The 25,394-nt window shown below is 33.4% G+C and overlaps 1 protein-coding gene across 2 annotated transcripts in view; it reads left to right on the top strand.

Moving 5' to 3' along the window:
* Positions 1 to 25,394, top strand: part of Kynu (kynureninase) — a 105,597-nt gene that overhangs the window by 27,492 nt on the left and 52,711 nt on the right. For both annotated transcript variants that reach the window (XR_003583134.3, XM_027937970.3), the window contains exons 4-8: positions 6,073 to 6,155; positions 18,596 to 18,657; positions 20,085 to 20,156; positions 21,539 to 21,613; positions 24,273 to 24,419. Coding sequence is in view for 1 of the 2 variants with exons in the window: in XM_027937970.3 (XP_027793771.2) it covers positions 6,073 to 6,155; positions 18,596 to 18,657; positions 20,085 to 20,156; positions 21,539 to 21,613; positions 24,273 to 24,419 (439 nt within the window). In the remaining variant the exon portion in view is untranslated. The remainder of the gene's footprint in view (positions 1 to 6,072; positions 6,156 to 18,595; positions 18,658 to 20,084; positions 20,157 to 21,538; positions 21,614 to 24,272; positions 24,420 to 25,394) is intronic.

Genomic DNA, 25,394 nt, shown 5'->3' with positions numbered 1-25,394 from the left:
TACCTAGCTTTATGTATTTTCTAACTTTCCCTAGTAATCACTGACAAAGTGAATTATTTTTTAAATAGTCAAATGTTTTTATTTATAAATTTTGAAGTGCTTAAATGTGTTAAAATATTTTTTTAAAAACTGGAAATATTTAAAAAATATTTTCTGCTTATTTAAAGTTGAAAAATCAATATATATGAGCCAAAACTGAAGGTCAGGAAACAAAATTTCAGAAAAATAAAACCAAACAATTAAGAATTCTGAAAGCAAGAGATTTGGCTCTCATAGGAACTCTGAATGTTTTCTTAGCATTCTTCATTCTCCATTCTACTCATCATTCATATTGGGAAGATTGTTCTTTAAAGTTTTGTTTATACTGACTGTGCAAATAACTACTGCCGGGGCTATTAGGTGACACTGCAACGTTCTTAATTTTCATGGTGAAGGAATGAAAGTTTTCAAATTAATGCAAGAGTAACATAAGTGTTTATAATTTATGAAGCCTGCTATAACTTTATCTGCATAAGTTCTATGCGTAAATTGCAAAACACATATCACCATATTAGGAAGCATCTTGCACTAGCAGGTTTTAATATTTAATAAATGAGGGTCATAGTTAATAAAAATGGTTGATATGCATTTTTTGGCCTTAATGTAAGAGAGAGCAGAGAATTAGATTGAATGGATTTGAACTTTAGAGAGTGTCCTTGCCTCTTGGATATTCATTCAGCAAGGCTGTGCGTTTTTATCCTCTAGGCATTTAAAAAAGATGCTGTCCTGCTATTCTATTGATATCTTTGTGGTTATTGTATGTTAGCAAGGGATTGATTGATTACTCCTAGGACATTAAAATTATACTTCAAGAAAATGCTTCTCTTCCATAACAACTTCTATTGTCATAGTCTTAAATCTTTTTACCTTGTTTTCATTGGATGATTCAGAAAGGAGATGCATTTTAATTATTTTAGGCAATGTAAACTGAATTAAAGAATTTTGAGCAAAAGATACCCATTCCATCCTTGCTACATGTGTTTTACCAAGCCTTCTTGCTTTACCCTATGGTGGCCTAGTCAACATTGTGGCCCCACCTGCTCCTAAATGACAGTGGTGTTTGAGAAGCATGCTTTATATATATATATATATATATATATATATATATATATATATATATATATATATATATATATATATATATATATATATCAGTGCTCTCCTACCTCATATTTTGTTCCAAAATTGTTTATAATTTATTTGTTCCTCAATAGTTTGGCTCAGTGGCACATGTTTGTAATCCCTGGCACTTGGGCAGGTAGGAGGATAGCAAGTTCAAGGTCACTCTGGGCAACTTAGCCAGACCCTGTCTCAAAATGAAATAAAAAGAATTGTGATTGTAGTTCAGAGGTAGAATGTTACTGGGTTCAATTCCAGTCCCAGAGATAGATAGATAGATAGATAGATAGATAGATAGATAGATGCACCCACCTGATCTTAGAATTCACATAATCACCATCCTTGATTACTGACACTAAAGGAAAGTCAAGGATAGGAGTACACTGAGAATATTTTATTGTTTGTGCTGGGAATTAAAAACTTAAAAATATTTTAGGACCTGTATTAGTCTATTAATCCAGCTCCAACAAAGTATCTGACACTAGATAACTTATACAGCACAGAAATCCATTTTCTCAAAATTCTGCAAGATCAAGGTGTAGCAGATTCAGTGTCTGGTGAAGTCCTCTCTGCTTTAAAGATGAGGCTTCTTTCTAAGTCCTCACTAAGTAGTAGGGACAAACACCTTCATTCCAACTCTTTGATAAGGAATGAATCCCATTCATTAGATACTTATGATTGGATTACCTCCTAAAAGCCTCAACTCTTAATACTGTCACATTGATGATCACATTTCAATTTCTGGATTTCAAAAGGACATATTCAGACTATAGTAGGATCCAAATGGTATCTTCTAAAAAATTGTATTCACTTAAGGCAAAGCTATGAAAATAGTTTCCGTAGAAGCATTTACCTGTGTGTTTGTCTTAAAATAAATGGCCCAGATTATTTAAAGGGGAATAACATAGGTTAACAATCATACTTGTAAAATTCAGCTAGAAGGCAATACTATATAAGTCCTGAAGAGCACAGTGTGAATTTACAATGGATATTGTGTCCCTAAGACAGAACCACATGCATTGTCACATGCATTGTCAAAATCTGCTAGATAAGTAGTGTTCTCTTTTTCACAGAAGCAGACACCTGCCACAGTTATGTCCTCATAGGAATTCTTATAAGAAGATTGTCAACTTAGGAAAGAATATTTAAAGTGAAAAGTAGCCCATCAAATTACGCATCAGAAACAAACCAGCTGACTGGTCAACAGTGACTTACTTTATAGGGCCACGTGTGTACAGTCAGGGCACTGAGGAAACATGCTTCATTCAATGAAAGCATTTCTTTCTTTGTTATTTTATTTTATTTTATTTTTTAAAAGGTATATGTATAAGAAAGTACAGGGCATGACATATTACAAAGAATGGCCAACATGCTGGTTGGCTTATCATTCATTGGTTAATGGGAGGGGGAGCTTGTAACCTCATTAAAGAAGGCTATGAAATTTTATCTCCTTTTGAGAGAAATTTTCTAAAAGTACAGACATTTTCTCTTTTGTAGAATGGCAAAAACACGGCCCAATTTTAAAGAGATCCAAATTTCTATTAAATTCCTAATTAGATTTTATATATGGCAATCTAATTTCATGAGCGAATGCTGTTCGTAATCATCTCGGAAAGTACCCCACTCATGGCAATGACTTATGCTGTAGCAACGAGTTAACTCTCTCATGTTCTCTTTTCCTTTCCAGTGTTTGTAAAAGAAGATAGCGGCTTTGCAACAAGTATTTTAAGCAGCTTTGAACGAGAGCAATATAAGATTTTTCTTAACTCTAATACATATGTTTGTAACTGCACTTTAATCTACATCGACTCTTTCTAATGACAGGCCACTTTACTTTGGGTTTATTTGGATAACACTTTCTAAATACATTTCACTACCTCAGGCTAGTATGCTGACAAAATGAGGAAGCAGACTCTGTGTGTGATATTTTCAAGGATGGAGATGCCAAAAGCATTGCAGAAAGAAGCGTATCCTTAAAGATTATTACCATGATGTCTACCAGAGTGAGGAGTAGGTGGCATAATATTCTGAGATATAAATTCTCTGAGGCAGAACATAGAATTTTACTACCTAAATGTAATAAGATGTATTGTGCTTTCAGCAAAGGCCATGGAGCTCTATGTGATTAAAATAAAAAAGGATCCAAGTATCTGTCTTTAACTACCATTTAATGATAATGATTTTTGTCTTTAGCATTTATATTGGAAGTCAAGAAAGAGGCAAGCTGCAGGCTATCTAATAATAATATGAATAATAATAACTAAAAATTGCCCTTCTCTTCTTCCTTAGTCCTTAGCAGTCTATGTTTATTCTGGAAATCCTTTTCCTTCATTTTAGTTTACATGGTAATGGAAATATTAGTTTAAAATTGTGTTATGCACCACATGCTGATGAAGGGAGTTTTAGCATTAGATTTACATAAAGAAACAAGCCTCAGCAAAGGGGTCCTATGTACCCCATCCATCTCTTTTATATGTTATCTCATTTATTTTTTATGGCAACCCTTTAAGGTACATATAGCCATTCATTTACTGTTACAAATGTGAACAGTTAGGCCCTGTGAGTTACTCATAAATGTGGTCTCAACACCAGTAGAGACCTGGAGTTGGCTTACACTAGGTGATAAAACCAACTGTTAAATTTGCAGAATTTTGTTGGTAACATGAAATCAGCTATCATGGGAGGATTTACCCCAAGAACAGTAGTAAAGGCTGATGAATAGGGCTTCCATCCCCAGATCTCACTCTCTCTCTCCTACTAGGTGTACTAGCTCTCACTCCCAGCTTACTGAAATTTAATTCATAGTTTCAAATCCAGGCTAGCATTACACACACAAAAAGAATATCTTGTTTATTTCATTCAAGTCTCCGAAGTTTATTATCCAAAGTACAGTTATAAAGACACGAATTGGTGTGAATATAAAGATTAAAGTCATATACAACTCTGGTTGTATACAAACAGAGATATGAAAAATTGTGCTCCATATGTGTAATAAGGATTTTAAGGCATTCTGCTGTTATATATATATATATATATATATATATATATATATATATATATATATATATATATATATAAAACAAAGTCAGTTTTAAAAAGATTCCCCAAATCAAAGAGTGCCTTCTATCATCAAATACCAGGAAAAAGCAAAATGATTTTCTTTTAATGAAGAATGGGGCAATGGAATCACCCTTTTGCCTAGATCCTGGAACTTCAATGAAAACCAGTGAGAAGTTTGAACAAAATTCTTTGAACTTTCTAGGCAATATGTGCTACAGAAATGTGAGATGTTATCATAAAAAACAAATTAATGATCCCAAATTAAATTATCCAGAAAAATATTGAAAGGGCATTAATTTTTTTAAAAAAATAGTGTAAATAGGAAAAAAAAAAGATCAATCTAACAGAGCTTCCTAAAATACAAGTGCATAAAGCACTTGAGATACTTTCCTTTATCCTTTTTATAATTTCTTGTATATTTTTCAAGTGTATTTTCCTCCTCATTTGATGAAAACTTCTTGAGACTCAAAGGACTATTATGTATTTTGTGTTTTTTCATTATGCCTGCTGGGATATTTACTAGAATAAAAGTTAAACCAGAATTTGACAGTTGAATTGCTAGAAAATAGGTCAGGATGTAGTGTTGTAGTCAAATTTTATATACTTCTATTCAATTAATAGTTATGTTTTAAAACTAAATTTATAATCATTTCAGTCTCTAGCCTAAAAAACAGTATGTGTGTCTTAATATAGACACTATAATATGCTTCAAGTACACAAGTAGAATGTTCAAACAGTCTTGAAATTTTAAAAATAAAAGAGAAAAAAAAACGAATATCCAAGACAGTAAAATATAGCAAAATAATGAAATAATATGTGGGCAATTTCCCTATTCCTCAACAAAAAGGAAATCCATTTTTAAAATGACAGGTTTTTTTTTTTAGTCCCTAAAGGATTACTTTTTGATTTTAAAATAGTACACTTTTATTTAATTGTTAAAACATTATGAAGGCCCACACAGAAATGCCTACTTGCTAATGCTGATATTTTAATTCAAGTATGGTGGCATACACCCATATTCCCAGCCAGTCTGGAGTCTGAGGCATGAGTACTGTAAGTTCCAGTCCAGACTGGGAAATTTAGTGAAACCCTATCTCAATTTTTTTAATTGATTTTATTTTTTTAAATACAATACAGCAGAATGCATTACAATTCTTATTTCACATAGAGAGCACAATTTTTCATAGCTTTATATATAAAGTATGTTTATGCAATTCATGCCTTTATACATGTACTTTTTGGGTTTTTTTGCATTACAATTCTTATTACACATATATAAAACACAATTTTTCATATCTCTGTTTCTATATAAAGTATGTTGACACCCAATTTGAGTCTTCATACATGTACTTTGGATAATGATGTCCATCACATTCCTCCATCCTTGCTAATCCCCTGCCCCCTCCTTTTCCCTCCCACCCCTCTTCCCTATCTAGAATTCATCTAATCCTCCATGCTCCCCCTCCCTACTCTGCTATGAGTCAATTTTTTTTTAAAGAGAGAGAGAGAGAAAGAGAGAGAGAGAGAGAGAGAGAGAGAGAGAGAGAGAGAGAATTTTTTAATATTTACTTTTTAGTTTTCGGTGGACACAACATCTTTATTTTTTATGTGGTGCTGAGTTTCGAACCCAGTGCCCCACGCATGCCAGGTGAGCCGCTACCGCTTGAGCCACATCCCCAGCCCATGAGTCAATTTTTTTAAAGAAAAGTTTGAGGAAGTTGCTCAGTGGTAGAACACTTGGGTTAAATTAACAGTACAAAAAAACCCTGATATTTTAAAAATTAGACATAAACATATTCATATGTACACATGCACACACAAAGCTAAGAAATGTTTGTCTTTTTTCAATTTTAGGGGAGCCTATGGTCATGATGTAGGAAAACGCCCTTGGATTGTAGGAGATGAGAGCATCGTAGGCCTTATGAAGGACATTGTAGGTAAGTATATAATTCAAAGAATCCCCCCCACTCCAATTGTCATTAGTGTCATTTAGTTATAAACATAAGTTATAAAGTCAAAATATTATTGATTAATATATTGAACTTCTACCCTAACCCATAGCAAAAAAGGATAACTATACCTTTAGGTTAGGTTTGTTCATTCAAAGATTGCTATGATTAAAATAACCAGGTTATTTGGCACCAAAATGAAATGCACCTATTATATTTTCTTGTATATCTTTAAACTAATATACACCCACTTAAAACTTGTTCATTTTATTAACTTACAGTTGAACACATTTTGGGCTGGGGATGTATGTAGCTAAATGGCTGAGGCCCTGGGTTTCAATCCTAGTACAATTATAAAAATAAACTTCACTAAATTGTATATAATATCACTACATAATAAAATAAACACTAAGTTTCACATGTTACAACTATAAACTACCATTCATATTTTGGCTCATTTCAACTTAATTCCTGATGATCTATTTAAATTTAAGCCAAGTGTACTTGAAGATAATACAGCTGATCTGTTTTGATGTTCACATGAATTTAAGTGAATTACATATACTATTGATGGTATGAATCATAGTTTTAGATGGCAAATTGTTAACGTTTTGGAAAAAGTTACTCATTTAATTGGGTTGAATATCCAGCATTGATTGAAATCTTACTTGAAATTTAGAGTACTGATCAAAAATTAATGACATTTCAGCAACGGAATTGGTGTTATTTGTAAATATTTGAATGAATTTGAGAAACTTAAAATGCTTTGCAAAGCCTCACTCCCTTACAAGTATAAAAATATCCTTATTGGTGTTACTCACATTGCTTCACCTGACATGAATTCAGGCCTGTAATCAGATGATTAAACAAACATGAAGGATGAATGGAATTAGAGTGGGCAAAGTAGAGTGGGAATGTAGCCCAGTGGTAAAGCATTTGCCTTCTATGTACAAGGCCCTTGTTCATTCTAACGTGTGCGCACACACACACACACACACACAATATTGTCATCAGGAGCCAGGTATGGTGGTATGCACCTATAAACCTAGCTACTTGAGAGGCTAAGGCATGAAGATCACTTGAATCTGGGAGTGAAGATGGGCAACATAACTAGACCCTACTTCAAAAACAAAGAAAAATTAGAGTGGAGGATAGGACTTATATACAGAAATAATTAGGACAAATCATTAAAATCTGTGGAATATCTTATTTCTTCAGAAAAGAAATATTGCACCTTTGCTATATGCCAGGACTTGTGGTAGCCCCTGAAAGGAAATGGTGAAAAGAATACTATCTTTATTCTCATGAGACTCCCAGTAAAGGAAGATAGAAAGAAATGCAAAATGCACACATACATAAGCAAGTAAAATACAGAGAAACAAAATGAATCATGAGAACCCATGCTACAAAAAGACATATAATTCTCCAGTTGATGGAGACAGAACATGTATTTAATTACTTTTTTTTCCCTGAAATCTTTCAAAACTCTTAAAGGAATTAGGGGGGAAAAAGTAAACCCCTGGGCTGGGGTTGTGGCTCAGTGGCAGAGCAATTGTCTTTGATGTGTGAGGCACTGAGTTTGATCCTCAGCACCACATAAAAATAAACAAATAAAATAAAGGCATTCTGTCCATCTACAACTTCAAAAAGGTTTTTTTTTTTTTCTTTTTAAAGTAAACCCCTAAAGAATTAAATAGAAAGGCAAAGGGGATGGTGCCAGTGACATTTTATGAGTTAGCTAGCAAGAGAACAAGTGGTCCGAAAATAAATAAATAAAATTTAAGTCTCCCAATGGTGAAAAATGGAAAGTTACCAACTTTACCTTTCAGATCTGTCAAAGGCTTGGAAATTACTGAAATTAAGCACCTCTAGAAATGGAGGTGAAAACAGGATAAAAACAGATTTGTGGAAAGTCTGTCTAAAATGTAACTAGAATACAACATACCTGTTTGAGTCACCTTTTTTGCTACTGTGACTGAAAGACCCAAACAGAACAGTATTAGAGGAGGAAACGTTTATTTGAGGGCTTATAGTTTCAAAGGACTCAGTCCATAGGCAGCCAGCTCTATTCCTCGAGGCTTAAGGTGAGGCTGAACATCATGGCAAAAGAGTGTGGTGGAGGGAAGCAGCTCACATGATGATCAGTAAGCAGAAAGAGGTCTTCACTTGCCAAATACAAATATATAATCCAAATCCATGCCATCTCCTCCAGCCACACCCCACTTGTTTCAATTACCACTCAGTTAATCCTATCAGGTGATTAATTCTCTAACTGGGTTAAGGCTCTCACAACCCAATATTTCTCCTTTAAACCTTCTTGCATTGTCTCATACATGAGCTTTTAGGGGAAACCTCACATCCAAACCATAATAATGGTACTCCATGATTCCAGGGGAATCTTCCTAGACCTTTCTCCAGGAGAAGCCTGGTTAGTCTCTGGGGAAGGGAGAAAAAGCGATATTGGAAACAAATTTTAAGGTTTCCCACTGCTGAATACCAATACTTGGGATATGGATGTTGGTAGTGAGGAATCGGGTTTCTCCAAAGCTGGTTCCAAACAATTTAGAGGGGCTAGCTCCTCAAACCTCTGTCTGGCCAGTTTAGGGGCACAAATGACTTATGGGAAGGAAAAAAAAGGAGGTCTGGATGTTTCAGGGTATTCAGGTGAAGGCTTTCCCTTACAACCTCACATAACATTAATTACCAGTGAATAGGCACTATCTCCAAGTATTATGTGAATGATTTAGTCAGGTTCTTTTTTTATATAGCAGAGCTCATTCCTTGGGGCTCAAGGTGAGGCTGAACATCATGGCAGAAGAGTGTGGTAGAGGGAAGTAGAGAGAGAAAGAGACTCCACTCTCCAGATACAAAATATATACCCCATAACCACACTCCATAAGAACCACTTCCTCCAGCCACACACCACCTGCTTCCTGTCATCACTCAGTTAACCTAATCAGTGAATTAATCCCTGATATGATTAAGGATATAACCCAATCATTTCTCCTAACCTTTAATTGTCTCACACATGAGTAACTTTTTGGAGGATACCTCACATCCAAACCATAACAGTGCACTTTAGGGACTAGGATTTCAACATATGAATTTGGAGAGAAATAATTCAGTCCATAGCATTTACACAGTAAAAGAAAAAAGGATAAATAAATGGGTTCCAATTTAGCTACCAGAATTCATATTGGAGATTACACAAGGCTACTGGGTTATCTGACATGAGGAGGTTTCCTAGCACAATGACTCAACAGGACTGCTTACAGAAAACCCCATTGTATTAGTCAACTTTTTGAACAACTGATAAAAAAAAAAAAAAACTTTTTGTCTCTATTGTATTCAACAAGAACAACTTAGAGGAGGAAAGTTTGTTAGCTCATGGTTTCAGATTTAGTCCATAGTGAGCCAACTCTATTGCTCTAGACCCAAGGTGAGTCAGACATCATGGTAGAAGGGCATAGTGGAAAAGCACTGCTCCATTGATGGTAGCCAAGAAACAGAAAAAGAATAAGAGGCTGCAGGCAAGATGAACCCTTTCAGGACATACCCCCAATGATCCACTTCCTCCAGTCATGCCATACCTACCTTCAATTACCACCCAGTATGTGCATTCAAACTAGGATGGATTCATTAGGTTACAGCTCTCATAATCTAATCATTTCACCTCTGAATATTCTTTCATTAACACAGAAGCTTTGGAGGGATAACTCATAAGCAAATAACAATAGCTACCATGTTTGCAAAGACATTCATGTTTAATATGCTCAAATTAAAAAACCTTTTAGAACAATCTGGTATGGGATTGTTGACCTTATGAACATGAAATGTATTCAAAAATTTAGAAGGAAAAAACCTTAATTGAAGAGTTTCAAGCAAAATCTTATTCTTTTGCCAGTCAGTAATTATTGAGTAAACACTATACAAATTTCAATTTTTTAATGTGGTTACATTATAGAATCAAAATATTAACGTAACTGATTATGATAGCAGCAAAAATGTAATTATATATAGATTTCCATAGGCTAAAAACATAGCCAATATTGAACAGAACATTCAGAAGTTTGGACATGAAGTATTTGGGGGATTATGCATGAAGGTATGCTCAGTATATAGGACCTGAGTCAAAGATGTTCATAGGAAACCCTAGGGTGAATCTGTGCTCCATGATTCCTTGATCTAGAGCTCATGGCAAGAATTGTTGGGAACTGAAAGCCAAAAGCCAAAACCAAGTATATCCTGCCATACCAGTAGGTCACAAAACACTTGATCCAGCTGTCAGAATTACCTAGAGTATATATTTTTATGGACAATCTGAACAAACCAGGATTTTCTTAAGGGTGGGTCAAATTGTGAAAGCCTTCATGTGCATTCATTTTTTAAAGCCAGATAAATTCATAAAAATGTCTAATATATAAGCAAACAAGCAAAAAACTGGAAAAAATTCTTGGAAAATTTGGCCATGAATGTATGCGTTCCTTACTGATGGATTTTTATTCTGTTTACTAGATTTTCTTTAAGAACATAAACTATATTCTAATCCTGTTATTTTGTACTTAATACTTATCCCCTAAAGAGGAGTTAAGATGTTTAAACACAGGACAGGGAAGTGCTAAGGCGATATTCTGTAGTGAGACTTATTTATGAAGCAAGTAAACCCTATAAATAGTTTTTCATTGACCATTTAAAAGTTTATTGCTCTGTTGCAACTAATTAAATGTGCAAGTGTTTTGTTGCCCAAAAAGTACATATATGTCACATAAAGATCCCCAAAATTTTAAACCAGCCACCACTTATTGTTACTAAGTAAAAAAGAAAAAAGGAACTATGAATATTGTTTATTTTAAAAAGTAAAAGGATTTAATTTATTTTTTCAAAAAGCATGTAAAGAAAATTAAATTAAACTGAGATTTTCATCTATCTTCCTCATAAAGTCAGACAATACACATTCTGGGTTTTTTTCAACATTAGCAACCAATTTTGACACTGAAAACTCTATGTCCAAAAATTCAGTTTAATTATGACACTGACTTCCCAGATTTGGTACACATCACATAGATCAAGGGCTCAGCTCCTCTAGGCTGCCCTCAATTGTGAGGACAGTCACAATTGAGGAATCATCCATTCTTCTGACTGACCATCTACATACTGAGGGATTGCAATGCCACCTCTTTGGGCATGATAATTTGCTAGAGCAGCTCACAAAACTCAGGGAAACACTTTTTTCACTTTGATCAACTTATTATAATGACTACAACTCAGCAACAACCAGTGGAAGAAATGTAGAAAGCAAGGTCATTTGGGAGAGGTGGGAGGTATGGAGCACACATGCCTTCCCTAAGCCTGTCACCTCTAAGCACTTAGAGCTGTTCTACAACTCAGAACCTCTCTGAATCTCATTGATGAGTTTTTATAGAGCTCAATCTCCAGACACCCTCCCATCACAGGAGGAGGTTGGTAGATGAGGCTGAATGTTCCAACCATCTAATTATTTAGTCATTCTGGTGACCAGTCCCACCTGAATTAATCTAGAAACTTCATTGGAGTCATCACAACAGCATAAATCTAAATGTTTTCTAAAGGGGCTCTGTTCATTTGGGGAAGATCCGTGCATTTCAGGATTGATAACAAAGGCCAATTATTTATTATACCACATGTGACTATATTATAGAATCCTCATATCAGCATTCAGATATGTTCTTCAACTCAGAAGCTCTCTGAATCTTTTAGTTTCAGTGATTTTGGTTTTGGTTTTGGATATTGTATCAATGAAATTAAAGATTATTTGGCTCCAAAATATAATAAAGGACATGAAAGAAATAATTGTTTCTTGAAATGTATAATATCTGCTTTGTATACATAAAACTTAATGAAATATATTTTAAATATCTACATATGTAACTTCCAAAACCTCAAATGTTATATGACAAATGCATTCTTATGTTTTATATAAAATATTTTCAGTGAATACAGGTTCTTTTTGGTTAATGATTTTGTTGTTAAATACCTATTTTCTTCTCTATAGCTTATAATTTATCAGGGAAAATATCACTGTTGTTTTGTTGTTATTGTATAAAAGTGAATTTAAGCAATATTTTAAAACTTGACTTTTTAAAATATCAATAATTATTTATCTCCCAAATTTCTTTACTTCTAAAATTGTATATATTAAAGAAATATTCTTTAAGTCAAATTAAAAAAGTAATTTGCTGCTTGCTTTAAAAAAAACATATTCTCTGCGAAGGTGTTTGTTGGTGTATATGTGTGTGTATGTATGTGAACAAAATTACAATTTAAAGATCTTAATCTACATTTTTAGAAATTCCTTTAAATTCTTTAAATTTTAATTTTTTTAATTCTAGATTTGAGTAATACTTTCATAAAATAATATAAGTGTTACAATGAGTTAAGCAGAAGAATTGGGTTTTACAGATAGAAGTTTGAAGAAAGCAGGAGTAAGAAACAGAAAATTAATTGTTCCTGTCAAAGTTACTTTCCTTGAAAGGCAGGTACTATAGACAGACTGATTGGTTAATGCCAGCTTACTTTAGAGTACCTAACTTTTTTCTTGTGAAAAGATAAAGGCAAAGGGCACTTCATTGTCAATCGAAAGTGGCCAGTTTGGGATTTTGGGCTCTCTGTTTAATCCTGATTTCTCAAATCAGATAAGCTGCTTAGTTTCACCTGTTGTCTTGGAACATTAGCATAAGTGACTCCATTTTTATTTTTAGCTTCATATTTTGGGGCTCAGAACAGAAGCTTTGTCCAAAACAATAGTTTCCTGTAAGTTTATTTAACAGTGTATTCCTTTTTTGTTGTTGAGAATCCATGCAGTCTCCTCTCTTGCCTTAGTTTCTAGGAATAGGAAGTTCTCAGAAAAATTTGATCAAGTTTGAAGTAAGAAAAACATTTAGTAGCTTTCAATTTCTCATCTACACATATCATTCTTCATTTGTTTAGTTTGGGGGGGAGGTAGTCCTGGAGTTTAAACCCAGGGATGGTCTATCACCAAGCTAAAACACAGCCCTTTTTTATTTTTGAGATAGGGCCATGCTAAATTACCCAGGCTGATCTCAAACTTGCAATCTTCCTGCTTCAGCCTCTTGAGTCACTGAGATTATAAGTGTGCGCCATTACACTGGCTTCTCTCTCTCTCTCTCTCTCTCTCTCTCTCTCTCTCTCTCTCTCTCTCTCTCTCTCTCTCTCTAATGTGGTGCTGGGGATAGAAATCAGGGCCATGGCATGCATGGTAAGAACTCTATGACTAAGTCCCACTCCAGTCCCAAATTACTATTTGTTCTCACTCTGCCTTGCATTGTGTAATGCAAGAAACTTCTTTGGAAATTTCTTTGGAAGTAAATGTAAAAATTTAAGTCATAAAATAATATTGCAATAGTAAGCAATAGCAAAAGTCAAATGTATTTTTTCCTACTTGCTAGGTAATCTAACTCTGTCATGGACAGATACATTGTATAATTTGGGTAATGATTGAATATTTCAGGTTCTTAAAACCATAGTCTTTTTTTTTACCAAAAATTTCTCAAAAAGAAGGAGCAAGAGAATAATAAAAGTTATTATGTGTACAAATTAATAGAGCATTGAGAAGAAAAAGAAAGTGAACAACCATATTTATTCATAGACATAGAAAATAATTTTGATTTTGGATGTGAAGGAAAACTATTAATAAAACATTTTACATAGAGCCAACAATTCCACAAAACATTGAATAACTTTCCATTATAATTAATGTCATACTATCAAGATGCTAGAAATAGAATTGCTGAAGAATATTATTAGTATTATTATTAAGCCTACTTCTCCCTGGGTACATTAAAAAATCACAAAGAGCTAGATACATGCATTTGAACTTATAAAAATGTTGTAATGTGACCATAAATTTCTTTATGTAACTTGTGGTTGACCCTCAGAAATTCAGTAATCCCTGGAAGCTCTACCCCAGCAGTTATAGATCCTCTGCAGGACACAGAAATTTACTACTTGAAAAATAAAGTTTAAAATTATTTGACTTAGTCTAATTATAAATGTGACAAATTCAAAATAACACTTGTGTCTGCTTAATAAAATATACAGAATATGGTATGGTGGTTATGAGACCACAAATGAACCCTCTTATCAAACAATAAGCAACTTGGAGCTTTGTTATCTCACTTTGCAAAAGATTTGAAATTATACTACTATTAGAAAGACACACAGGAAGTTTATTATGAGTTTGGATCTCCTATATTTGACTTATAGAGAGTATCTTGTAAGCAATGTTTCCAAATGTAATTCTGAGCCAAAAAAAAAAAATTCTACAAGACTTTGGGAAAGTTAGTTTTTCTCTTTGGATGTCAGTTTTCTCATCAATGAAAATAGAAATATCAAAGTATATATCTCATCAGTTTGCCTTGAGGATAGTGTGAGATAATACTATTGACAAAAAATAATGACTCTGCTTTAATGGATACAAGAAAATATTTTAGCTTGAGCCAAATATGAGTGACCATATCACAAGAACATTGATTCAAGTGACACTGATTGGCATGTTTTCATATACATGGAAGAGGACAGATAAGCTTTTATAGTCACAGAGCAAAAAAAAAAGTCTTAAATAAAGATATTTACCAATTTTATTGGTGGAACTGACTGTCTAGGAGGAAGACTACAGCAAGGTGGGGAAATCACAGGTATAGGTTTTATAGCATATTAACTTTAAGGTTAGTGGAAGCTACAGGTCTGCTAAGCTTAGCAATATATTCTGAGAAGCTCATCTGATAGTTATGAAAATGTCAGTTCAGATACCAAACTTAAGGCACATGGCTATTCAAATGGCTATGACAGCACAAGATAATTTTGTCTTTCAACCTATAGTACCCCATCTCTCCACAATCTCAATGTTCTAATCAGCCAAGATTAAATAAACAACTGGTCTGCAAGATCTTTACTTATAGATACAGTTCCTCAGAGGACTTCAGTTCACAGTGCAAGTCATGTATTTAGAAGCGCTGGCACAAAGTAAGGGCTCTGTAATTATCAGCTTGCCAGCCTTCAAGGAAAGAAGGCAGTGTTTGGATTGAACTAAGCTTTATCTTCTGAAAAAGCAAAAAGCAATCTTCAATAAATAAATAAGCAGGAAAGCATTCTTTGAGTGAAAGCCATGGCTCATCCCCATCTCAGACGAAGTGATTCAGATCTTGACATTTATTGCAGTGAATCATAGATGATCTCCTAAAATGAAGATCCTTTCAAATCCTATTAAGCTTTCTGGGAGCTTTTTAAAATTTTGCCTCTAAATACTTGTAGTTCTTGATGCTACCACATTAATTCAAATAAGGCTCTTAAGAAAAAGAGAAGGAACAAAGAAAACCAACTTGAAAGAATTGTAGTTTACTTTTAAAAAAGGGTTATTTTCTTATGGAATGCTGATGATATTGAAATGTCTTAGAAGAACAGTGTTTTAAGAAGTACAATTTGAACCCAAAGAAATAGGTCAATGAGGTAAATTTTCTTTTGAAAATAAACCAAAAATCAGTTCAATCAGTGACGCTTTGATGTTAAGAATGCTTTTTTTTTTTTTTTTTTGGTGCCTTTAGGTTACACTTGCAATAAACATTTTTGTTAAGGTTCAAAACTGTATTATTAGCATCACTCTTAGATACACCTGTGTGCACGTGCACACATGTCAAGCAGATTGATCCTATCCTTGAACAAAGTTCAATAGTAACTAAGCACACCATTTTTTGAAGTGCTGAATTTAATTTAAAGTGGTCTAAATTGCGATTTTTTTTTCTGCATAGGCAAACAAATTATTTACTTCAGTGAGGGAGTACTGAAAAAGAACTGATTCAAATGTGAGCATGACATCAAAAGCAAGAAGAGGGATGCCAAATGTCACTCTAGATTTATTTAGCCCCGCACAGCTGGAGGTGGGCATGCACATAGATTTACCATATTCTCATCCCAGAAAAATTTTAGGTGATCTAAAGTGAACATTCTATTTCTTAGAGGGCCAAAACTTCCCAGGAGTCTGTAATTCTAGCCACAATGTAATGTTTGAGCTTCAAAGATTGAGCTTCAATAGGAAATCTCACCACTCCCAGTTACTGCCTTTTCTGGGTTTTGTTGTTGTTGTTATCGTTGTTTTGTTTGTTTGTTTTTTGAATCAGATGGGATATAATTTCTCATTTTCTGAGTGTACAGGTTGCAGAATCACATTGGTTATGCAGCCACGTATATACACACAGCAATAATAATGTCTATTTCATTCTACTATCTTTCCTTTTCCCCCATCCACTCCTCTCCCCTCCCATCACTTCTTTCTACCCAATCTAAGGTGACGCTATTCTTTTTTTTCTCACATCTTCATACATGTATTTTGTATAAAGCTGAGGGTTTGGTTTTGATCTTGTGATAACTAATATATTTTCTTCTTGCCATTTCAAATCCTTCTTGTACTAATTCTGTTCTCTTTTTCCTTGCTTTTTCTTCCTGTTATGTTTTAGATGTGAGGTGTCCCCCAAAAGTTTATGTGGGAGACAATGAAAGACGGCATAGAGATACAATGATTAGGTTATGAGAACTTTAACTAGTGTGTTAATTCCCTGATATGAATTAACAGAGTGTGACCATAGGCTGGTAGTTTGTGGCTGGAGGACATAGATCATTGGGGACATGTCTTGGTGGGATATATATTTGGTGTACTGAGCTTAGGCTCTGTCTCTGCTTCTTGGTAGGATGTCCTGAGCCACTTTCCTCCACCCTATACTCTTCTGCCTCCCACCCCCCACCAAGGAATGGAGTCCTAAAATTTTCTTTTGGTCACAGTAGCAAGAAAACTAAAATTCTTTCTTTCCTACTTTCATTCTCCCTGCTATTTTTGTTGTTGTTATTGTTTTGTTGTTGTTTAATAAGTGGTTTCAAACAAATGTGTATAAAGAACTAATAAGAATTCAAGAATGTAATCGGATTAGACATCTTAGATAATATTTTGTTTCAGAAATAGCAGTAAGAATTCATAACATAATATAAAGAATCAGCTATAATAAAGCTGTCAGGATTTTGGTTTTTGACCTCACTTCAAAGAAATTTTCTTACTGTAGGAAAGGCATATGCCACTCCAAGCAATGTGAGCTTATTGTGTCCATCTAGTATGCCTTGTGGGGCACAATTTTATTTAGTGTCGGGATGTAAAAGGAGACTATTCTCATTGCCTTGATTTCAGACATTATTCACCTTGTGATGACCAGGGAAGCACCTCTTAATTCCTATCACTTGTTCACCACCTTGTAGTATCAAAGAGAAAAATCAGTGTGGAAATAGGATAGGAAGTTTTCCTTGATGAGGTGAAGATAGTCCTTTCCTTAAATGGTAATGCTAAATCATAAATTCCTAAATTGACTACATATTTCCAATGGCCTCTCCTTGATGGACCTTATCCTGGAATCTATCTAATTGATTTATTATTCCATTTACTTTCTATTGTTTTAAAATGGAACTCTATCAAAAATATGTCTTTGGATATAAAATGTGAATTGTGTTTCTTTAACATCTAGTGCAGCCTTATAAACATTAAGGTACATTGCCTATTTTTCTTAGTGTTGGTAAGAAAACAACATTCCTATTACACAAGTCTAATTACCTTTAAGAGACACCATAAGAACTCAGAACAATGATGGCATCATTACTGTTATTGCTCTCTGAATTCTTAAGTGACCATTGTATTCTCTGTCTCTGGGTCTCTTTATAGTGCCAAAGCCCTCACTAAAAGGAATTAGATCAGACTATGATTATGTAGTGGATATGATATCTTTGCATGCTTTCTCATTGGAAAATATATATCTATATTACCTATTATCTTAGTGTATATGAATAAATCCCCAAACTATTTATGCTATTGTATTTTGCTATGTAGCTTTTTTGTCTTGTTAATTATTACCTATCTCAATATAATAGCAAAGAAATATGTTTGGCAAAGTAGTCTTCTTTTATTAAAGGTACATTTTAATTTGATATTGGAAGCAATCAAGTTTTAAAATGTGATTGACCTTTATCTTTTTAGATTCCTTTTGAAGATACATGCATGACAAAAATGTTCTCTTTGGAAATTTTTCAAACTCACTGATAATACGATAAATCATTTTTTTCCAAGAAAAATAAAATGGTTCATTATTTCTTTTTGCTACTTACAACTTCAAAAAGGAATATAATTTTTAGCTAGTTATGTGTTTGTGACTCTAGATATCATTTGATAAAATGAGTCAAGTAGGAAACTTCCATTTCTTTATGATGATACATCAAATGTGTCCTTATCTCTAAAATCAGTAAGAGGGAGGAAGCGAAGAAATCCTTCTACCTTGTTTAACTTTCATGTATCTTTAGAACTTATAATAAAAGAACTTGATTTTGATATGTTTATTTTTCAGGAGCCAAGGAGAAAGAAATAGCCCTAATGAATGCTTTGACCGTTAATTTACATCTCCTACTTGTAAGTTTCTTTTCCCACCAATGTTTAGAATACACTCATTTATGGGATCTGATGTATTTCTATCTTTAATTCATGAGATTCTGATGGTTTGCTTATTTAAAAATAAGTTGTGAGGTTATGTTCATTTTTACCAGGAAATGCTGGCCCATGACATAATGGTTTCTACATAATCATGGAAAAGTTGACTCTTACAAAGAAATTTAGAATAATGAAGAGTTCTTAGCTCAGAACATAAAAAAAAAGAGTCATAGTGGATGAAAAGAAACATTGCTTTCAAGAACATAAAGCAAACATGTATAGTTACCAGCAAAGCACTGAGTTTTTCAGAAAAACATTATCCAGTATGCAGATCTTTAGCAGAGAGAGATTATGGATCAGTATACATTTGTATAGCAATGGTTGAGGAGAAGAAAAACCCTTGAAACACAGAAAGTAAACTGGTGAAAAGAAATATAGTACCTTAAATGAGCTACTGTATTTAAAGTACTTCTTACATGGTAAATATTTAATAAATAATTTTATCTCAAAATGTCAGATGTATCTGAATTTGGTATGTAGTGCCTATTGTAATTGATGCTTTGAAAAAAATTGACTTCATTTTTTTTAGTATGATTTGAAAACATACCTGCAAGTTCAGGCATAACTCATTTTGACTCCCAGGTATGTTATTTAATGTCTATTTGAGATTGGACAAAGTTTTCATCATCTGTAAGTTTTAAAGTTCTTCTTTCTAAAAATGACAATAATACCTACCTCATAGATCTGCACAAGGTTTGAATGTGATATGTAAGAACTTATTTAGCACCTGGGCCAATAATTAACAGCCAAATAACGGCAGCTGTCAATCTCGTTATTATTGTCAATCTCATTATCTAAGAACTATGTGGAGAAATGAAAGGGCCCCCCCTGGCCAAATGAGTACTTTGTGCTAGTGCCTCTAAGAAAGACAATTGTTTCATATTAAAGCTGAAGTAGTTTTGGTTGGAACTAAAATAAATGCCATAAAATAACATTGGAAAGGTGATGTATTAGAAACAAAATTGGTAGTGCAAGATAAGTCAATGTAAATAAAACACACAGAGAACATGATGTTTCAGTCTGATACTAGAGAATTTACTAATAAATACTTTGGGAAGATAATTTTTCAACTAACATTTAAGTATACTTTGAGAATTTGTTTTGATCTGATTTACATTTTCCCCTGAGTTTGCTATTCCATTGATAAACATAATGAGCTGATATCTTCTTCCTTTTCATAATTCATTGGAAACAGGGCTAATTGAAAAGCTACCCCTGACAGATATCTTAGATGTTTAATTAATTAATGCCTTTAAATTTTGAAGATTCTAAAATGAAAGTGTGGCATCAACTGAACAAATGCAGAAATTGTATATTAATGCTTTCTCAATAAATCCATTTCATTGCAGTTATCATTTTTTAAGCCTACACCAAAACGGCATAAAATTCTTCTAGAAGCCAAAGCCTTCCCTTCTGATCATGTAAGGATTTCTTCAAATTACATTTATGTTCTTTCTACTCTTCATAGAGGGACATCATTTGCCTGACTTGAATGTTTATTCACTAGTCTTTTCTGAATAACCTTACACTAAAAAGATCTGTCAAATGCTTTTGATTTAAGAATTTTTTATAGATTGTAGATTTATTTCTTTTGTTCAAGTAAAACATGTGTTAAGGGAGGGAAGGATTGAATAGGAACATTGATTTATTAGTTTTTTTAAAAGACACTGAACAAACAGCTGGTCTAAATGAAGTGTAGTTATAAATTTTTTATTAATTCTTGTTGCCTTTTTATGTTATGAGATCAAATCAATACAAACCCCACTGCTTAACCCTTTGGCCATATAAAATTGCAATTTAAACCTCCATTTGCCCCTTCCTTTTCATAGCATAATAGCATAATTTTTCTTTCTTTTTTTTTTAAGAGAGAGAGAGAGAGAGAGAGAGAGAGAGAGAGAATTTTTTAATATTTATTTTTTAGTTTTCGGCGGACACAACATCTTTGTTTGTATGTGGTGCTGAGGATCGAACCAGGGCCGCACGCATGCCGCACTACCGCTTGAGCCACATCCCCAGCCCAATAGCATAATTTTTCATGCCTTATTATTTTAAAAAACTACTAAAGATTTAAAATATTTCTCTTGGTTCACTAAAATGTCATGTAGTATATCTTATCAGCAATTTGGTTGATAAAATTAGATTGTTCCAGACACATCCACAGAAAAAGGTACATGGCATATTTCAATTTTAGTATTAGAGAAACTTGATTTCTACATTATATTATGACTGTTAACTATAGTGCACATATCATAATTGTAGGGCATGTAATTATGTCAGAATTAACAGCCATTTCCTTACTGAAAGAATCAAACTCTAATATCTTGAGAAAAAAAATCATGCTCCTTGCAATTGTTTGTTCCTAGTCATATCTTATATTATCAGTAAAGTCAATTCCTATTGTTCTTTCCTTTCACTAACTTAGTCATGCTAGGATAAGCCATTTTTATATCCTCGATACAACTGTAGCAAGTGCATACTGCTCACATTGGTTTTCTGCAGATTCTGATTGTGATTTAGATTAGGTGATTTTTGATAGCAAAATCTCTCCTAACTCCAGAAGTGATTTAGAATCACTCCTATATTTCCATTGGGCTGTAATTTGTAATATCTCAGAGTGTTCGGATTCCTACTTAAATCGGATTAAGCAGTTTTTCTCTGATATATTAGTTATTCACTTTTAACCTTGACTTTGGATTTCATATAATAATGTTTTCATTGATATTTTATTATTTGTTTTCCAAGTTGTTATGTTAATGTCCTTCTATGCTTCGGGCTTGATTTAATAAATAACATCTTTTTCCAGTATGCTATAGAGTCACAGCTTCAACTTCACGGACTTAATGTTGAAAGAAGTATGCGGATGATAAAGCCACGAGAGGTATATGAGAAAGAAATAAATATTCATCATGCTTCTATTCACTATTGATTTTTTTATTCATTCTCCTCAAAAGTTTATTATCTTCATTACTGTAATGGAACTTTCAAGAAAGTACAAAAGACTCATACTTCTCTTACTGTCAGCTCATTTTGTTTAAAATAGTGAATAACTCAGAATTGTATTTATTTTTATATTTCACGGGCTACCCATCTGGTAAGCAAACAATCTTCTATTTATGTTACTGGAGTCTACAGAGTCTACAAGGAAATGGGATGAAGATGATAAATTGGGTGTACCTTTTTTAATTTTAAATTGTATTGCCCTTTAGTGCCATTAAAATCAGGTAAAAGACCAGTGGTATTTGTTGAATTTAAATAGTGATTATCTTTCCTGGCCCTTAATAATCTAAGTATCAAATATTGTCCGTTGTCTTTAGACAAAGGAGAAAGGATGAGGTATACTTGGAAAATCTTGGCTTTTATAGCCTGACTGACATACCCAGTAGAATCCCACCTCTCCAACTTAGTAGGTGTGTGACTTTACTAAAGTTGTTTATCTGTCTGAGACTCCTTTATATTCAAACAGATAACAAAAGATACATTTGATACAACTTAACCATATCTTCAAGGTCTAAACTCTCGTGTATTTTACCTTAAGAGAAGTGTAAGGCCAAGTTGTACACATTTGACATATAAACCCCTGCAGCTTCTATAATTTGGCGCCAAGAAAGTCACACAGAATAAATTATAGGTTTCACATATGATGCTCCCAGGCTATTAAGCCAATGTTTGAACAATTACTTCTTTCAGCCCAGAATTACTCTGAAGAAATTAAAGACCTGCTCTCTTCTCTTCTACTTGCCAACATGCAGTAAATTAATGGAATGAAAAGTTCTTGCACCACTGAGAGGATATCTGTTTCACACATCCTAGATGAATTGCTTATTTCTTGCATAAATGAAAAAGTCACTATCAGAGGTTTTAGTTGAAAGTGACCAGCAGTTTGAAGTCTTATGAGTTAATTGTTATCTTGGGACCCATCTTTTAGCATTACTAGATGATAACAAGTTAGCATGAATGAGGGACATGTCTTATCATGGAAAACAGTTTTTCTTATTTGCTTATTACTGCTTCTTTAAAGAAATAACTCATGAACTGATTTATATAATACTTTCCATTACTCTTTCTTCTTCAAATTGTGGTGGTCAAACCTTATTTGATTTTTTAAAGAATAAAGAGTTTCAGGGCTGGGGTTGTAGCTCAGAGGAAGGGTGCTTGCCTTGCATGCGTGAGACACTGGGTTTGATCCTCAGCACCACATAAAAATAAAATAAAGATTTTGTATCCACCTATAACTAAAAAATAAATATTAAAAAAGAATAAAGAGTTTGAATTACCGAATTTTTATATAACTTAGATTGTTTCTAATAACTACTGAAATGCTTCATAGCATATAAGTACATTTCATTTAATTCAGAGATTTCAATATCTATCATATTCCCATTTCATAGAGATTCCAGACTTCTTGTAGTATAGAGTATATTACACACACACACACACCCCCCACACACACACACATATATGCACGCACACACACATACACACTTAACACATAAGACATTTGGCAAATAGCAATAATTATGAAAACTTAAGAATAAATGGAAGGAGCCAGCACAGTGGCACATGCCTATAAATCCAGCAGCTCAGGAAGCTGAGGCAGAAAGATCATGAGTTTAAAGCCAGCCTCAGCAACTTAGTGAGTCTGTGTCTCAAAATAAAGTATAAATATGGCTGGGGATGTGGCTCGGTGGTTAAGTGCCTCTGGGTTTAATCCCTGGTATGATCAATCAATAAAAATAAAATAAAATAAAGGAAATTTTATTAATGAGTTTTCCTCCAATATTAATGTAATTACTCTACATTGACTTTAAAAGAAGTCAGATTTGGCACTGCACAAAATTCATGAAAACTTGTTGTATATCACAATTGTTAGGCTACAAGTATTGAACTGATTTCTTTCAGCTCAAGTTGTTTACAAGTCTAAATATAGATTTATTCATTTTTTTACTAAGTAATCATCATTAGTTATAGGGGGATATACTAATTATTTATAAATTATTTTTCTTTATATTTGGATCAGTGTCTTTCTATTTGGAGAATATTTTACTCTTAAGTTAGAAATATTAGGTACTATTCAGATGAAAGATATGCAAGTGATGCTTTTTGGGAAAATAGTATATTAGATTGACAAATGCAATATTAATTTCCAACAGATTTCTCTTGCTATATGATATTCCATGGAATTGCACTTTTGGGTGTTTTATTGGATGGGTGTGATGAGAAAACGACCAATAGGTATACAAATAGTAAAGATTAACCTAAAACTCGAAGAAAAAATAAGCAAGTAGACTTTTGTAATGACTTACACTTAAAAAAAAAAACACTACTTCTATTTTATTATAATTTATTTTTAAATTGTCATTTCTTATAGAAAAAAAAATTCAAATTCTGCTCTTTAGCCAGGTTTTGAAGAGCATTAATGCAGTGGAAAATTTTCACCTTTAGTTTTTCTTATGGTGAGACAGCTTATGGTGAAATTATAAATATGTGATAAGAGTATCATTGTCAATATTATGTAACTTATACCTAATTTGACTTAGGGAGAAGAAATATTAAGGATGGAGGATATTCTTGAAGTAATTGAGAAGGAAGGAGACTCTATTGCAGTGATCCTGTTCAGCGGGCTGCATTTTTATACTGGACAGCTCTTTGATATGCCTGCCATTACAAAAGCTGGACAAGCAAAGGTATACACATTATTTTCTCCTTCCAGCTCACCCAACCATTGCTCCACCTGCACTTCTAGTAAAGTACCTTGGTTTCTGGCACTGTAAATTTATTATAAGGAAGTTTTTTCTTTAAAAAAGAGTAAGGCTTGTATAAATTTTAAAAAATGCACTCTGTTCTTTTTTTGCTTTAGATGTCTCTATTTAGAAAGCTAAGTTTTGCATGTCTGTGGTCTCCTTCACTTAGGAACAGCTGCTGTCTGAGGTCTGCTTCTAGTGAGCAGCACAGGCAAGCTCCCCACAGGTGATGTCGCTGGTATTCAGCTGCTCAGACAGCAGGAAGCAGAGCAAACACCCAGCCTTGTAACTCCATGTGAGGACTGTTAAACTCTGCCTTGCTACTTTGCCATTCTGTAATTCATCCTAAATATAAATTGGTTCTCACTTAACCCTAGATACACAAAGATGGAGAAATGTAGGATCAAACTTTATCAAGAAATTGAGTATTCACTCAAGGTACTTAGGAAGGCCATTTAATTTCTAAGAATCTCAAGAATGTTTTTTTTTTTTCCTTATACATTACTACATTAAACTTAAATTTTTGACCACTTCTAAATTGTGTCTTTTTTATAAATAAGTGTTTGCCCAGAGTGCTTCTGGTGTTTATCTCCCTAACAAAATAAATAAATAAATAAAGGGAGTAAAATTCAATGCTCACAATTTACATTTAAAATTCTAAAGTAAGAATTCTATTTGATTCAGCATTTATTTAAAAAGATGACAATGTAATTTTATTCTGGACATTAATAAGTTATGGGATTCATATATATGTGAAGTCTAGTTAATATATTCAGTTATTGAAGCTAATGAGTGGAACTAATGAAAAGAAATTTAGCACTGTTATCAGCAGTCTCTAGGAATCCCCAACCACGAGTTTCAACTGGTTTGATAGATAACTGTGAAAGTGGTGCAGTACAAAAGATATAAAGATAATGT

The sequence above is a fragment of the Marmota flaviventris genome, chromosome 11, assembly GCF_047511675.1.
Source record: "Marmota flaviventris isolate mMarFla1 chromosome 11, mMarFla1.hap1, whole genome shotgun sequence".
Lineage (NCBI taxonomy): Eukaryota > Metazoa > Chordata > Mammalia > Rodentia > Sciuridae > Marmota > Marmota flaviventris.
Note: the sequence above shows the minus strand (reverse complement) of the source record. Positions and strands in the feature narration are given on the sequence as shown.